This window comes from Gavialis gangeticus, unplaced genomic scaffold (genome assembly GCF_001723915.1).
Source record: "Gavialis gangeticus isolate Ggan-Ray unplaced genomic scaffold, GavGan_comp1, whole genome shotgun sequence".
NCBI lineage: Eukaryota > Metazoa > Chordata > Crocodylia > Gavialidae > Gavialis > Gavialis gangeticus.
This window is the reverse complement of record NW_017729022.1, coordinates 72,507,311-72,525,405: the sequence shown is the minus strand read 5'-3', so window position 1 is coordinate 72,525,405 and position 18,095 is coordinate 72,507,311. Positions and strand designations below refer to the sequence as shown.

General features: G+C 43.1%; 1 protein-coding gene across 1 annotated transcript in view; it reads right to left on the bottom strand.

Annotated features, from left to right (window-relative positions):
* The window catches only part of NUP37 (nucleoporin 37), a 58,605-nt gene that overhangs the window by 473 nt on the left and 40,037 nt on the right, over window positions 1–18,095 (bottom strand). The window contains exons 6-9 of the mRNA XM_019515367.1: window positions 12,206–12,296; window positions 7,789–7,967; window positions 5,950–6,000; window positions 4,985–5,078 (exon numbers count right to left, since the gene is read on the bottom strand). Of these exons, the coding sequence (XP_019370912.1) occupies window positions 4,985–5,078; window positions 5,950–6,000; window positions 7,789–7,967; window positions 12,206–12,296 (415 nt within the window). The remainder of the gene's footprint in view (window positions 1–4,984; window positions 5,079–5,949; window positions 6,001–7,788; window positions 7,968–12,205; window positions 12,297–18,095) is intronic.

Below are 18,095 nucleotides of genomic sequence, written 5' to 3'. Positions count from 1 at the left end.
GACATACTGACAGGAAAATTTTTTTTTGGTGTGGCCCTTAAAAAATGGGTGCATGTCCCCTCCAGAGGGAACTGGCACTGGGCCTGAAGATACTGCAATACTAGGCTGGCACTAGGAAGGCCAGAGCCAGCCCTGATACCCTGCCTACAGTACCAAAAATGCTTGCATTTGTTCTTAGCCACAAAGGCCGAGATGCTGATAGAGGAGCCTATCACAAGGGTAGGTTAGTGTAGCCCACCTGAATAAGACATGCGGTAGTGCCCATTGCACTTGGTCTCTTTCAGAGCTGATTCTTTTTCAAGTCATGGCAAGCCACTACACATTGAATACCTTTCAACTTCCTCTTTATGCGCACAGCTGAGCTGAGCCTTTCTTCCCATTTCCAATGAGTCTTTTTTAACCAGCCTTAAATGTCTGATAAATACCATCAAATGGAGCCCCAAGCAGCTTACCCAGAATCCCTTTGTCACTCCCTCTCTCAGCTTGTCATGTGTGATTAGTGTGGCTCCATCCTCTATGAAATGGAGTTGGAACAGGCTGCCTTCTGCCTCATCTGCATCTACATTTTTGGAGCATCCCAGCACCCGTGACAAGAACACCTGGTTCCAGTTATGAGCAGGGGCTAATTAGCACATGGATCCTTTGTGGGGGGTATCTGGAGTACACATACATGCTGAGCAGTGCTGAGCTGTGGGGTCACCATGGCTTAAAATGCTGCTGTCTTTGATGGGGCCCAGGCCAATGACCTACATGGTAAATCATGAACCTTTTGGCTTTGGACTGATGTTATGCACAGTTTGTACTATATACAAGTAGATATAGAAATGCTGCTTATGTTTATGGAGTACCTGTCCTAAAAGTTGCAGCGGCTTCAAAAGAGGTAAACTGCATCAATTCTGGATGAACTAAAGTCTATGCGTACCTGTAGTAATTTCTCTATATATAAGTTACTACAGGCAGTCCTCGACTTACGACCTTTTGAGTTGCAATAAATGGCACTTACGACCTTTATAAATATACACCCTGTTTTGAGGTTCCAACATGGGTTTTGAATTCACGACACTCGACACAGCTACCTCCAGCTGGTAAGTCCCTTGTGGTGGTGGGGAGGGAAGGGGTGTGGAGGACCAGATCAACACCCCCACAGTGAGGGAGGGATTGGGGCTGGGGCAAAAGCTGCCCACCTGGGGGGGGGTGCGCAGAGAGAGTGGGGAGCTCCCACCAGTGTATGCTGCCAGTCTGGCAGTGGCTTGTCTGGCTGTTCTGGCCGCTGCTCTTGCCACTGCCCCGGGAGGCATGGGGGGGGGCATGCCCCCAGATCTGTTTGGGGCAGGCAGGGCCAGAGCTGTGCCAGGCTGTGATCCAGGTGGGCAGCAAATGATGCTGAGAGTGGGGGCTATGCCCTCCTGCCGCTTGCCCAGCTGGGGCGGGGTGGAGCCGCTGCGCTGCCTCTAGACAAGTGGTGCGCACCAGCAAGAGCCGCCCTGGCCTCCCCTTGCCTCCTGGATGAGCAATGGCTTCATCCCGTGCCCCCCCCCACTCTGCCCTCCCTAAGCCTCTCTTTGTCCTGCGAGCCCCCACCCCTGCCTTGGCTGGATGAGCAGCAGCAGGGCATGTGCCCTCAGATTGGGGCGGGACAGGCAGGGCCAGGGCTGCATCGGGCAGCACTCTGAGTGGGCGGCAGAGGCTATGGGGGGGGGGGCTATTGTGAATTTTAGGGTGGCTGCAGCCCTGCCATAGCCCCTGCTCCCCTGCCCACCCTGATCTGGGGGCACATGCCAGCCCCAAGCCCCGCCGCTGCTTGTCAAGCTGGGATGGGGTGGGGAGGGCGTGGGATGAAGCTGATGCTCGTCTAGGGGGTGCGGGATGGCCAGGGTGGGTCCCACTGGTTCATGCCACTTGTCTGGAGGCAGCACAGTGGCTCTGCCCCATACTGGCTGGGTGAGCAACAGAAGGGCATAGCTTCCGCTCCCAGTGCCTTCCACCTCCTGCCTGAAGCACAGCCCCATCTGCCCCATGGAGATTCAGGGGCACATGCCCCCCCATGCCCTCCCAGACTGGCGGCAGGAGCAGTGGCCAGAGCAGCCGGAGAAGCCACTCCCGGACCGGTGGTGCGCTGCAGCGGGAGCCACCCCACCCCCTCCCTGTGCCCCCCTGCTCCAGTTTGGCAGTTTTTGCCCCAGCCCCTGTCCCAATCTCTCCCTCACTGCAGGGGCATTGATTTGTCCCTCCACACGCCTTCCCTCCCACCACAAGGGACTTACCAGTTGGAGGCAGCTGTGCTGAGCATTGTAAAGGACCCAATTCCCCTTTTTTAACATTGTTCCTATGAGAAAATTTGTTCCAAGTTATGACATTTTAACTTAAGATGCGGTTTTCAGGAACCAATTGCATCCTAAGTCTGAGGACTGCCTGTACAGGTATGTTTATTTCTAAGTCAGCACTTTCCAATTTGCTTCTCCCTTCTATGTGCTCAGGGACACGCAGGGTTTGACAGTAAGGAAGGGGGAAAGGGCTACAGGGGAAGGAAGTTGAGGGGAGACAGAGGGAAAGGGGGCAACCTAATCCCCCAGATTTATTTTCCCTGCTGTAGCAGTGGGAGGGGGACAAATTCAAAGCAAACCTCTAATAATTAGATTCTATGCCTGAAAAATTCTAACAAAAAATTTCCATGTATAGAATCTACTAATTGTGGGGTTGTTTTATATTCAAGGTCATCTCATATTCAAGTAAGTACAGCAATTTAAATTAAAAATCTCATTAGCTGCTATTCTGTTCCATCAGCTACTATACATACATTAAAGCAAAGCATTCAAATGACAAAATGGAACCATTAGAAGGTATTTACAAATGTTCTCTCAGCACCCAAGATTATTTTAATAAAACCAGTTATTCAAGATTACAGTTAAGTACGGTGCTTGGAGACAGTATGTTTGTGTGTCCAAAATAATGAAAATTTGCCTAATATATTTTTTCCGTCTGTGCTATTAAAACAATTTATTTCCAAAGAGTGCATTAGAATTACAAAATACTGTAGGATTTCTGGCAGGTGTTAGTTTTTATTTGCATTCTGTAACTGGCAGCTTAAATATGGAATGATTCAATGTGCATGTTTTAAAGAAAATATGAATTAATATTTTCTAGGATTCTGAGCAAGCCAAACATTTACATATGAAAACACACAAAAAATGAAGGGAACAACAGAGCAGATTCTCACTCCTCTTCCACATACAAAAAAAGAAATATGCAACATACTCATCTGACTGATAATCTTTGCTTAGGATTTCAAAGACACATGACCTATACCTTCCCTATCAGTTGTTACCATTATGCAACATGATATTGTTTCTCAAGCCTCAACTTTCAATCAGTTCAGCAACATGGACAAAAATTATCTGGCAGAATTTATAATATAGACCTTGTTCTTCAGTCTTTAAACCCATTCACGAGGATTCTAACAATGTTGCCCGGGGGAGAGAATTCTATTCTTATTACTCTTTGGCTAACCCCCAACCTCAAAAAAAACGCCCCCTCTCCAAACAAACTTTTCCAAGTCCTTGTACATATTTTTTATCTGCATACATTTTAGGGGTACACCAATAAAGATTTTCTTGGCCGATACTGATAACTGATTACTAACCAACCGTATCAGCCAATGTGGATCTGATAACTGACATTTAGTAATAATGTAAGGCATTTTAAATTACTGACATAAATCTTTTTTTTTTGCTGTGCTCTAGAAGCCTTCTGTGTCACATGTATTAGCATCCCAGTGCTTAAAAACAGCAGTGGGGGTGCTTGAACTGAAGCTCATAGAATCAGCTTTAGTTCAAGTGCTCCTGGCACCATTTTTAAGTGCAGGAACACTTTTAAGCAGAGCAGAGCCCGGTGGGGTGGGTGTGGGTTGCCCGCTGTGGGCTTGGGACTCTCCACCCTGCTGCCTTTGCCCTGGGAGCCCTATGCCTACGGCGCGCCCCCTGCCCACCTGCCAGCGGGGTACACAACTCGCCGTCCCCACTGCGGCCGGGTACACACAGTTGGCGCAGGGCTCCTGAGGGAAAGGCAGCAGAGTGGAGAGCCTAGAACCCACAGCAAGCAGCCTGCATCCAACCCATTCAAAAATGTAGGGGGCCCATGCCCCTTCATGCCTCCTCTGGGGGGTGCATGCAGCAGCAGGGAGCCACTGCCTCCTCTCCCTGCCCTGTATAAACTGCCCACGGCTCCATCCCGCTCCCTGCCATGGCCCCAGGTTGCATGCACCACCCTGGCTGGGCACTGCCACCAGCCTCTGCCACTGCCTCACTTGCTCCCTTACTATGGGGGCCTTGATCTTCCCCTACCCCCGTGCCCCCTTCCTCCACAGACTTACCTGAAGGGAGTTGCTCTCCATGCTGCCCAGCTGTATTCCTGGCCATGTGCATGCATGCAGCCACACACATGCATGTGACCCCCTGCATCCTGCTCCCAGCAGCCCCGAGCAGGACCCTTTGCAGGCTAGAATGTTGCCTGCCTGCAAGGGGAAACCTGTTTCCCCAAGGGAACCCAGGCATCCAGGGGCCCTGGCCTGGCAGGGGAGAAGGAACCCAGGTGGCCAGGGCCCTGGCCAGAAGGTATAGTTATAGGTAAACATTACTGGCTACAACAGCCAAGAAAAAGCTGATAGCCAATAATGTAATTTCCATTTTATTGGTGCCAATCTGAGAGGCAACCGATATATCAGCACACCTCTAATAAATTTTGATCAAGAATTTTAAATACGCTTACTTTAAACCTAAAGCAGAGACTTAGTCATATCATAACTAAACTAGTTATACAGAAAATTGTGGTCAACTCATGTTTGGGTGACTTTTGGTCTGGAAAAACAAGTAGTAATCACCTGTAGGCAATCCTAGTTACCTTTTCAAGGGAATTATTAGATATTTACTTATGTGATTTAAAGAGAATAGATGAATCCCACCCACAATACAGCATTATATAATTTTACCTGAGGATGTCCTGAATGATGAACTAGAAGTTGACTAGACATCTTTCCTGGATAGCCAGTAGTCGCAAACAAATTTTCATTCACTCGGGACCACCTAAAAGAAAACAAAAGTACTTTTAAATTCAAGTGTTAAACTATCAGTATTATATATGAACCTAATTTTTTGTAGTTAAGCATTGTTTGAACTTCCAGAAATAACACTGTAAAATTGAAATACATGAACAAAAAAACTTTATTTTTTAGAAAAGACTCACTATTCATGACTGCCTTTTACAATCTATGTATCTTAAAAAAAACACCTGCTAAGTGCCAATCACACTCAAACTCCCACTCAGAGTGGAATCCTGTAGGACATAGCTCTTTAAAAATTGTTAATGGAAGGACATGAAAACTGGAAAGTTCTGTATTTTCAATATTTTCCATCTAAGCTCGCTTAGTAATGCAGAAGTGTGGTGTACTAGACAGTATTTGAACCAAGAGTCAAGAGACTTCTGTTCTATTCCTGGCACTGTCACTAGCCTACTGGATGTCTTGAGCTAGTCACTTCAAATTTTTGCCTCATAAGCTTTATATGTAAAATGAGGATAATTACAGTGACCTCCTTTGACAGCTGCTGAGGATATGTTATATAATATATATAATGTTATATAAAACCTACCTACATTGTGGTTTTGCGGATTTTGCGGAAACCGTAGAAGACACGGTGTTGTGCACAGTCACTGGGAAACCTGGCATTGGCCACGATTCCCCATGAAATCAACCAAAAAATAGTGGTAGTGAAGTAGACAGTGAAGGCACTTTCTACCAATCAGTGGCAAGGGGCAGGACTGCTCCGAAATGCCCATGAAATTGGCTCTGTGTGCTGTGAACAGGCCATGAAAAACCCATTGTCTCACTATGACTCAGGTAGGTCCCTATATGTAACTGCAGAATATTAACAGTAGGAATATAAAACAAAAAAATACCTGAATAATTTGGCTCGATCTGCGTGGACAGGTCTTTTATCTTGTGGATACCTGTAAAATACACCATTTAGTATAAGAGCCATTCTGCAAGCTGTAGCAAATGATACTTACACTGAACTTCACATCACTAGGGCAAACAATAGAAATTATTTACAGGAGTGGCAAGTTCAAATGGAATGGGATGTGGGGAATCTACAAAAAAAGATCAATTTTATTTTGCAGGTAGGCAGTCTCACATTGGGGTGCTGACAGGCTGAGGAGTCCACCTGTGAGAGAGGAAGAGATAAAAAGGGGGGAAAGTTGCATAGAATCTGAAGTGAAATTTTAATTTTTTTAAATTTCCTTTGGACCTTAGCCTTACAGAATTTCTCCTCTGGATGTTGGTTGCATGTTGTTTTAGAATTTAAGAGATTCCCCTACCTTTCTGTTTAAGACATACTATATTTAATAACACAGAAGACTGATGGGAAAGAAAAACATGGGATGCCAAAAGCAGCAAGGAATATAAAAGGTATATTTGTGTCCCCATTCAAGTAAGAGTGGAAAAAAAAAATTAGATGTCTGCCAGTGAAACAGCTTGTGATTAAATTGGATCTCCAGCACAGAAAGGTTGAGGTCTAACCCCACTTATGAAGGTGAAATTTTAAGAAGGCTACATAGCACAATGGTCTGAGACACTCCTGAAATGGGAACAGGATAATCCCATCCTGGGCTAAAGTCAACATTTAAAGAGTGACCCCAAAATCTGCAGTTGTTACTAGGGCTGTGCGAAATTTTGCCGGCTGTTTCATTTTGACTTGTTTTGACCTTGAAACAGCAAAATTGAAACAAAATGAAGGGCTTTGAAACAGCCTGAAATGAAATGAGGCCAGTCGAAACTTTTTGAAAGTTTTGGAACGTTTCAAATTTCAAAGCAGCAGCCAGGTGGTGGGAGGCAGGGGAGAGCCAGGGCTGTGCTCCCAGCAGCTCTACAACCCCCTGTGGCTCAGCCAGGCAGGGAGTACAGTCCTGGCTCTCCCTACCTCCTGCTGCTGGGCTGCACTCTGTGGGGCTGGAGGAGCTGATGGGAGCGCAGCACCAGCGCTGCCCACCTCCCAATACTGGGCTGTGCTCCCACAGAAACCAGCCTGGTAGCAGGAGGCAGGCAGAGCTGGCACTCCACTGCTTCCCGCCACCGGGCTGAGTTCCACGGGGCTGGAGCCGCTGGGAGCTGAGCCTGGTGAAGGGAGATGGCGTGCACTGCCGGTGCTGTGCACCAGCCCCCTCCACTGGGCTCAGCTCCTAGCGGCTTACTGCCTGGTGGAGGGAGACAATGCACAGCACTGGGGCTGCGCTCCACCTCCCTCCACCAGGATCAGCTTCCAGCAGCAGTGGCAGCCTCCTGCCTGCACCCCTGGGAGGGCTCTGCCTGACTCCTCCTGGGTGTGGGCGAAACTCAAAACAGCGAAACTGTTTCCACGAAATGAAACGGAACAGTGCTTTCAAAACAAAACTGAATTAGAAACAAAACACTGTTCCGTCAAAACATCAAAACACAAGTTGAAGTGAAATGGTGCTGTTTCGCACAGCCCTAGTTGTTACCTATGTCAGGAGACATAGCTTGGCAGTGAAAAAAATGGACTGACTTGCTGTTGCTTTCACTAGGGAAAGATATATAAAGAATATTGGAGATACCTGCATTATTTATGAATGCTTGGCTAACTTCATTTAAATCACAAGTGAGTGGGATGACTACATGCAATGCTAATTGGTTAACAAAAACATAGTAAAAATAGCACTTCTAATAATGTAAATAGAAAGAATGTGGTGAGGATGTCTTGCTCAGTAATTTGATGATACCTGGACCTGATATCCCAGATTAGCCAATCATTCCCAGCTACCGCTCCAATTCTAAAGGTGTTTTTTAAACACCAGTCTGCTGACATCAGCGGCATTTGTCCGGACTCAAGAGACAGAATGGCTTGCTGTGTAGTGAGATCGTAGAATCGTATCGTTCCATTCTTCTCTGCTACCATCAACTGTAAGAGAAGTAATAGATGCATTTTAATACAACTTTGTAAACTGCATTCTTTGCAAAAGCCAAATTTTAAATCTTAAGTTACTACATAGCAAATCTTATCCTCCTGCAGCCAAGCATTAATAGACATGGCAAAGGCTTATTAGAGTTGAAAGGTATTCTTGATGTAGAACATGAAACAAAACAAAAATGAAACCAAACTTCCAGTATTTAAATTAGTGGGAATATTTTTTGTAGAGAAAAGTACATGAACTGACACCTATCAATTCTCATGTTACATATGTTGAATTGTAGACCTTCTCATATATTTTTAGAAGTGGTTTGGCCATGCAGAAATAGAAATCTAATAATTTGTACTGTGAGCTGTTTTTATAATGACCAGGGAATACCAGTGTTGACTGCATGTGGGACCAGAGGCTGAGCTTATTTTAACAGAACTCAGAAACTCTTCTTTTGGACTCTGATCTAGCAAAAAAATGGATGAATTACCTGTGCCAAGTAATGTAATAGTCTATTGGCCTATTTATTTTCAAAATACAACAATTATTTTACCTAACCAAGTTCTACTCAATGTCACTTGCTCAAGAATCTGTTTGCTCAATTGTGTGGGATGAGTTTTTGGATTAAGCCAGGCCTGGGCAACCTGTAGCACACATGCCACAAGTGGCATGGGCAGCCTCTGTGTGTGGCACTTTGGGGAGAGGGCAGGCAGCACAACAGAGGGCAGAAAGCCAAGCATCAGATTAGAAGGCGAGCATGGGGCATGGAGCAGAAAGGACAGCAGCAGATTGGGCACGGGAAGTGGATCACAGTAGCACTCAACGAGGTTGTGGGGGCTAATATGTGGTACCCCTGCAGAACAGACTGGCCCCAGCTAGATTAAACTATCCCAAGATGCTTTGAGGGGAACCATTAAGATGTATATAATAATTAAGTAGACACTTAAAAAAAATTTAACGTCCAAGTATGTTTGAGAAACGAAAAATGCTAATTACCCCACTTTGACATAATAAAGTATGATTTTACGAACAAGAAATGTCACAAGGGAGATAATCCCATTGGATTAGAACAACATTTTGAGAAAATACTGTTAAGGAGGTTTTTGACAGAGGGACTTAAAAGTCCCAATATATCTGTTTGGAGGAAGGTGTGTCCTCTTTTAGACAAACCCTCCAACAGAAATACTGCTTTCTAATAAGGGTCAGAGGTAAGGGCAAGTAAAACCCTGTAGATCCACTTTGTATTTTGGTACTTTGTAACTATGTTTAGAGTGAATCTAGTCTGTAATACTTACCTACAGGAATGTATTTTTTAATCTTACTTTATTTCTTTTATATATTTTTATACACTGTATAAAGAGAGAACAGAGTGCAAGTATTCACAATAGTTTTATGGTAACTTGAACGGATGTTTGAAACTGATACTTCACGCAGCAACTGATGGGTGCATCAGAGAGAAAATGGAAACACTGATCTCTGAGGCAGCAAAGCCAGAGTCAATAATGAAGTTGAATACAGGCCCTAAAGTCTCCAGCCCTAAAAAGTGTCAGGATGTGAGTATGACTACTAATTAACATTTACAAACTGCTGTAGAAGTATCAGTTGTTTAATCATCAAAACCCCCTTGTGCGCTGAGATGAATACACTGGGATTTCAAATCTATTTAGATTTTTTACTGTACCTTCTATATACTCTAAGCAAATTTCACCCATGAATCTCCCCTCCTCCTCAAAATAAATGAATTTCTTATGGAAATGCCCATGATAAACCAAACATTGACACCCACTATCAGCTTTGTTTAAAATAGAGATGAAAAAATTTAGAATTAAAGCGCTGAGGGTGGTGCACTCTTAAACTGTGTTACTGTGTGACCTCATGGATTGAAACCCTCCTCATGCCCCTTCTTACTTTCTTCTGACAGTCTGCTGCCTCATCTGCTGTGACTCATCTAAGACTTAGAAGGGCTGACGGTGGGGAAGTGACCACATCTCTCTGTTTTGTTCTAGAGTAGCCATCATACCTGTGGGCACTGTAACATTGACAGACAATAACAACAGCCTAAGTTCAGAAGGGCTTCACTGGGACAGAAATGAAACTGTCTGGAAAAATTCTGACAGGGTGAATGACACACTGGAAAGAAATTTGAAAGGCTTATTTAAATTCTAAGGGCTTTTTATTATACTATATTTGCTCATTATTCATTAGAACCTGAAATTCACTCTCAGCTGAAACTACTCCTATCAGACTTTCCATGCTATAAACCATCCTCCACCTCTCCTATGGCTCAGAGTAGACTACATCAGGATGGAAAGGAATGTAGCAGTATGCCCATAAGTTACTGGGGCCTTTTTAAAGGAAGAATTTTTAAAATGAACCTTATTACTTACGGAGGTGAAAACTATGGTTTTAAATATGCCAGTTTTTGCTTCCCACTGCTGACTGATTGGTGGAGGGGCCCCAGCGGCCTTGCCACTTGCTGCTGACCAGATGGAAGCAAAAACTGTGGTGTATGTAAAATTGTGGTTTTTGCCTCCTGGCCATTAGGATCAAGCAGCAGGGCCAACGGGGATCCTTTGCCAATCAGTGGCAGGGGACACACAGGGAAAACTGCAAGATTAAAGGACCCACCATGCAGCACACTTCCGGCATGCAGTCCAGTGGTCCCTAACTATAAGTTCATAAACTGAATGTCAGCTCAATGATCCATAAGACAATATGTCACGCGGATAGTAAGGCAAGGTGGCACCTTAGGCCCCTGGGACATGTTAAAATAATAGCATAATTGGGAGCCAAGGACTCTCATCCTCCACCCCAAACCTCATACATTCTGCCATTCTAGATGTGCATGGCAGGACGTGTGATATTTGCAATAGGCCATAAAATTTCTCAGATCCCAACTGCATGACTGGGGCTGTCCCTAGCATAACCTCGCATATGAGGCAGGGAGCAACTATCCCAGACTCCAGGGCTACCACATGTTTGATACCAATGTTGAGCTGAGTTTTCAGCTTGGGATTGGGCTGGGGACAGCTCTGGATGCTATACTGGGATTAGAAGTTGCCCCTGATTGTTGTGATCAGGTGACTGTTGGCACCACCACTTCAATTATATATGTGGAACATCTTTGTGGCTGGTTTTCAATTTTATGGAACTATGAATTGGCTGAATGCATGGCATGCTGAAATTTTTGGCATTAATTGCATTATAAATACAATGTCTGCCAGGGCCCTTAGAGACTAACTGGTTCAGTGAGATATGAGCTTTTGTCACTACTTTGTCTGATGCTATGAACACACTACTTTGTCTGATGCTATGAACAGACTTGCAGAAAGAATGGGTTTTAAATGGAAGGAAAAAGGGAATGGACAGTGAGGGGAGAGGGGGGAAGTGGGCTGATTTCATTAGATCAGGAACAGAGTGGCCAGTTGCCTCTTTTGATCCCTAATGCCTCTGCAGTGAGGGTAAGTACAGACCTAGCAAGGAAGAAGGCTCTGCAGCAAGAGTGCTGTAAAGGAGATGGGTGGCATGGTACATCTCCATGCTGCATATCCCCCTTGCCAGACTGGACCTCTTCGTGGACTGGATCTACTCAACAAGGCATAGGTTGCCAACCCCTGGATTAGATCAACTTAGTTGAATAAGACTGTTGAAATTGAGAGGGACAATAGAATTAAGCAGTAGGATGTGTGACATCCAAACAGAAAAAAAGGTAAATCAGGAAGTTGTATAAGGAGATGGGTGGAAATAACTCATATTAACCAACTTCAAAGTTATTTGCTCTTTTAGTAATAGGTTGCCAAGGAACTAGGAGAAGACAACAAACCAAGCCATTTACTGTTTGGAACAGGGGGGTGGGGGGGAAACCTGTATCTCGATTCAAAGTGATTAAGATGCATTTAACCTGTTAAAATTTAGATATCAACAGAATTTAGAATCTCAGTAAGCAGAGGCAGACCTGGAATACAAAGGGACCTACTGAGAGAACAAATACAAAATGACATGGTGGCGGAATATAATGTTCCTTGTTTTTGGAAAAATTATACCCAGCACTAAATCTTGGTTATCATATTTAGCCTTTGCAAAGCTAGTAAATTTACAGAATCTGTTGCTAATGAAAAGTAAAAATAAATTTATTTTTTGGTGCCTTAAACTCCAATCTTATTAAGACTTCAATATTTTATAGTTTTTGAACAGTACAAATCTTCATATAGGTTTAAGAAAGTAAACGGCAAAGCACAACCTTAAAAGCCTCCTCAGGATGCCAGCACACACTCACTCCAGGGGAACGAAGAACAAAATAAGCCTTTTGATTTCCTTCCAGATCCCAAACCCTATTAAAAAAAGTACAATATTAAAGTATTGATTGGTGCTTCACTGTAAAAATATTAATTTCTACCTCTGACCTAATGATACCACAGAGAAGAAGGTAAATTTGATCTGGTACCTATACTCTACCTTTTGAGCAGAAAACATGTTAACAGAAGTTTTAACATTGAGATACATTAAACAACTGCAAACACTTAAATCAACGGAACATAAGGTGCTAAGTACTTCTTAGCACTTAGATCAGGCACATGTGCAGAAGTAGATTTTTAGGACTTAAAAAGATGTATATTAATTTTTATTTGCGTTTAAGCATTTTTCCATTACAATTAAAATTTTGTTTCCCTCCCTAGTTATCTCTACTAATACTTCAACATGCTAAGACTGATCAAGCATATGTAAAAGCCAATAGTACTAAATCATGGACCATGTAAACAGAGATGTCAGTATACACAGTGTACAGCAGCTGTCTCTGTAGCTTCAGTTAAATGAGAAATTTCCATAGCATGAACTTAATACCATAACAATTATTTAATTATACTATTAATGATACTACTGTTAGAAGTGATAACTGTATATATATTCACATGCTGTTTTGAAAGACAATACCCAGCTTGAATTCCACCAAAATATAGTCAACAAGCCATGCCATAAATGACTTTATAATACTACATGACATTTACTCTCACATTATTCATAACTCTGCCAACTTTGCAGACTGTGTACTACATCACAAATAATAATAAGAAAAATCACAGATAGGAAGAACAGTATGGATTTGATCCATATAACCAACCCGTGCTACCAGAAAGTATATGACCAAGTCATCCACTTAACTATTTGGCTTGCTAACATTTCTAAGTGAATTGCCTTTGGAGTGAAGGGGTTGACTACTGGGGTGGAATATAAAGAAACTAAAAATGAAACAGGGTTTCTAGAAAAGGAATGAACAGAAGAATCTAGTAAGAACATAAGAAGTGGTCTATCTAGCCCAGTATTCTGTTTCTGATAGGGGCAGGGATGGATATTTTAGAGGGAGAGCACTGAACTGGATATATCTAGAGTTACCTGTCACCTATTCATTACCCTCTCTGGCATTCATCATTATTGGTTTAGAGATGTGAGAGGAAACATCTCCAACTGCACAAGCTATATAACTCACTTGGGACAAAACTAAAATTGTAACGAATAAGCCATGAACCTGGTCTTACTCCTTTTGTTGTGTTTGGAAAACACCTACCATTTCTTGGGCATGTCTACATTAGACACTTTATTGCACAGCGTACTATTTTGCTGCACAGTAGAGTGTCACCATCTACATGTGCACAGCAATTAGGGCACAGTAGACTAATTTATGGCCTGCTTCAAATACAAGTGGCATCCAGCAGTGCAGTAAATTACTGTGCTTAAAGACATGTGTAGACGGTGACATCAGGATTAGTTTATTCTGATTCAGACTGAGCCAGAGTAGATTCAGTCACACTAATTGCATGTGTAGATGTGCTCCTTGTGTAGGTAAGCAAACACTGGTGGTATAACTAAAAGTGGGTAGCTGGGTCATGTCATGAGCCCTGAGAACTGAGTTATAGAGGGCACTGGAAACAGATGTCAGAGGGGTGAGTGGTGAGGGGGTAGGAATTAAAATGGCACTCAGGGAGGGGGGAGGAGTTTGGGCCTGCTTAAGAGCAGGAGCTGCTAAATTCAGCAAGGTCCTGTGATGTCAGGATTAAGCAGCACTGGGCCACAGCAGGAGCTGTAGGGGGTAGTAACCTCCTGGCTGTTGATGGCACCATGCTAATACTTCCCCATGGAGTCAGCATCACCCATGATCCAACTGGGTTTTGTGCCCAGGATGCAAATCTTATCAGCAGTTTGTGTCCAAAATGATATATAACTGGAAGCAGCACTGGGAGAAGAGCATATGAACAGTGAAATAAGTAACTAGAAATGGAAAGTGTAAAGCAAGGACTAATATGGGTTTTATAAGTCTCTATATACTAGGATTTACCAGTTTTTTTTCAAACCCCCTTTTCAGCACAGCAGGGTGAGAATATCTGCACTACAGTTTACAGCTGAGTTTATGTTGCTGATAGCACCAATGCAGCTGCAGTATTTGTGAAAAACAGGTCATATTTAGTTTAAATGCCCATAGTGCAAGTCCTTCAAAGGCACAGAAGGAGGAAGGAAATGTGCAAAACTCACTCTTCACCAAAAGAACACTTAGTATAGATTAAAAAAGACAAGGAACAGAAAAATTACAAAACAGCCATAAAGCCAACCACCTGGAGGTTCAAAAACCGCAATTTTTAAGAGGAAACAACCTGAGCTACAGCATATTTATTTCTGTCAGCTGTCTGGTCTAGCATTCTTACTGCCTAGGGTTAGTAATTTATTCCGAGTTTCTTTGGCTCTTTCCCAGGGTAGATGAGGTTATATATTACCTATAGTAAACATTGTGTTTGATCCAAAAGGAAAAACGACAATGGTTAACAAAAGGGTAATTGAACTACTTTACAATAGACCTGCTTAGGGCATTATCTTAGGATGGTGGTGCCCAAGCTTTCCCCGCCTCAGGCCAGATGAACAGTGCTCAGTGTCTGCAGGCCAAATTGGGTTAGTGGGCCTAATCTAGTATGCAAGACAGCAAGACAGGGCCCAATCCAGGTGTATGTGTGTGTAAGAGAGGAGGAATGGCCCAGCCCTGTGGGGGAAGGGAAGGGGTGTGGCCCAGCCCGAATCCGGCCATGTCAGGGTGGAGGGTGGAGAGGATGGAGTAACCCAGCCTCAATCCAGCTGTGCAGGATTGAGGGGAAGGTGGCACAGCCCAGCTCTGATCTGGCTCTGTGGGGCTTGGGAATTTTGCAGCAGGAGAGGGGTGGCAGTATTAACTGCCACTCCTCCCCCACCACCAAATTTCCTAACTCATGAGGAGCCTGGAGGATCAGATTCATGGCTTCATAGGCCGCATTTGGCCTGTAGGCCAGAAGTTTAACTCCCCTGTCCTAGGGCCATTACAAAGTTATTTCCCTGAACTCTCTATTTGACATGAAAAACTAAAATCTTATAAAATGAATAGGCTTTCCCAGTTAAAGATGATGAGACAGAGGAACAGTGAGTCAATTCTTAGTCAGCATGAAAGATGAAATTTGCTCAGTCATTAACACAAATCCCTGTAGCAACTGGGTTTTTCTTGGATATGTCTCAATTAAGTATTAGATTCCAACTGCAAGCTAATAATCTGTAGGTATATATGGCTAACAATCTTACCAGCAGCTACATCTATTCAGTCTTCAAAGAGGTAGCAAAGTTGTTACACACTCCCAGACCTTTTAAGTTCATATTTTGCTACGATGCTTAAAACTTTATATTAGAGAGATTTCAACATACTTTTAAGTAATACATCAATAGTCTAGACAAAAAATATATGTGAAATAAAGTAAATATATTTAATGAACAATGCTGTCTTCCCATGGAAAACCACAACAGATCAAATATTTGCTTTCCCTTTAGAAATCATAGGGTCTCCAATCCTGAGGGATGTGTATCCTTATTCTAACAATTCACAAGTGTTTAAAAAACTGAATAAGTAATTTAGAAACATACAATACTTTCTTGCACTGCCAAAATCTTTCCCTTGTACATCTTTCCAAGTCAAATCAAAACTTTTCATGTATATTCACTGTGTGGAGAGAGAACTGTGGCATAACTGAAGATGGTGAATCATTTTGGCCAAAGTACTATGCCATTGTGTTTCCTTCTCAGCAGTAAATGAGATTATAAGATGTGGAAATAGAAATGCATGCTTTCTCCTTTCCTTTGTTGTTCATTCATAAAGTGCCATTCTTTTATCTGTTTCATTGTATGTCAAAATTGCAGGATTAGGTATTTTATCTATGAGTCCCATAAGAGAAACACTTGGCTGAAAACCCCTCCAGATTGTCTTACCCATCCATTTCTTTGCAAACCAAGGGAAAAAAGCAACTTGAAATATCCACTGTCTTGTAAATTTCAAATAATGAGGTTTATTTTAGTATGATCATTCAACTAAGACAGTTCTAATACCATATAATACTGCATGCTTTATTGGAACCTTTATAACTCATTTCTTGAAATGACAGCAGATTGAAATTCATATTCCTATTTTACAAACAAAATCTCAGATAAAATCATCAAAACAAAAAATAGCAATTCAACTCAATTTATGTCAGTGTTAAGATATTCATAGCTACATTTACATAATCATATCCCACGTGCTCTGGATAGGTTAGGCAAATGACACTGCTTACATGCAGCAATTTTATTGTGCAACCAACTTTTATTAAACTTGGCAAAGCAAATATTAGAGCATCTGAAAAAACGTTCTTGAAGTGTGAAAATCACCCTTACTTCATACTTCACAAAGAACAAAAATAAACTGTCAAACTTTCCAAGACAAAAAATATCACCTTTGGGCCAAGTATAATAAAAATGTCATAACATTTCCCCCGAAAGTTACAGACAAGTGGAAAAGAAGATGATTTTCCTTAAAACCACCAGTAATGGTTTAAATGGACGATCTATTACATTGCTTTAGTTGCAGAAATGAAATACTTGCTTCATAAGCAAAACTAGTATTGACAAGAAATTTTGCATACAAAACTCCTAATCTGTACTGAGCCATCATGCTCAGAAATTCTTAACCCAACTGTAGTAAGTAAGGAGAAATAGGTAAATAAAAAACAGACAATAAAAATCACAAGCTTATCCATACCTCCAGAAAAGCTGATCAAGCACATTAGTTATAGAATAGAAGTCTGGCAGAGCATTAGTTATCTACTGTGATTCAAGGAGAATTTCCAGGTGGTCTGCAGAAAGGGGTGATCACACTGTGCTGCCTCCTCTTAATTTCTAGCTGTTAAAATGACATCTAAAATAAAGAATATATTTTCTAATATTACTTCTCCACATATACAGTTGTTGTAGTTGCCAGAGGAATATGGAATGAATGGGAAAAATATTTGGCAATATTAAAAATAGTAGTGAGTGGGGTTGGAGGGGTAAGAGATCCATAAAGCACTATTCAAGTGTCATTCACCCTACAGAAAAAATAAGAACTTTTAGCATAGGTAAGTGAAGAACAAAAGCTCAAAATAAGCTTTATGCTGTTGTGCTGATACTCTATACCAGGCATCAACAGACAACCTTTTGAAGCAGCAGACTGTTTAAATGGAGCTAGCTCTGAAGGTGGCCGCCACTTCAGACCTGGCCACCAGCACTGCTTCCCTCTGCTGTGTCCACATCCTCCAGAAGTGTTGCAGATGTACTAGCTTTATGAGCTGGATCTGATCACTTGCTGGACTGAATCTGACCTGTGGACCACAGGTTGCTGCCACCCTGGCTCTATACCAGGTGTGGGCAAAATACGGCTTGCCAGTTGGATGGATCTGGCCTGCAGTTGCCCCCATTATGCTCTACATGGGGCTAAACTCTACTTGCTTCTGCCAGGGCAGCCCATGCTGCACTCCTGCCATCCCCAGCCTTTGACAAACTGCAGCTTCTGACAGGGCTGTTCCCAGTGTAGCTGCAGCCAGCCAGATGCTGCTCTGCTCCCCTCAGCTCCAGTAGGTGCAGCTGGGCTGACACTCCCCCACCACCTCTGCCTGCCTGCCCAGAGTAGTGCAGCAGGGGCAGAAGCAGGAGGAGTGGTCACTGGAGGCAAGGAGAGCACAGCAGCACCTGACCAGCTGCTGCTGCAAAGTGAAGAGCCCCATCAAAAGCTGTGTGCTGGCCAGGGATGGCTGGGTTGCTCTGCTTCCTTGCCTTCAGCT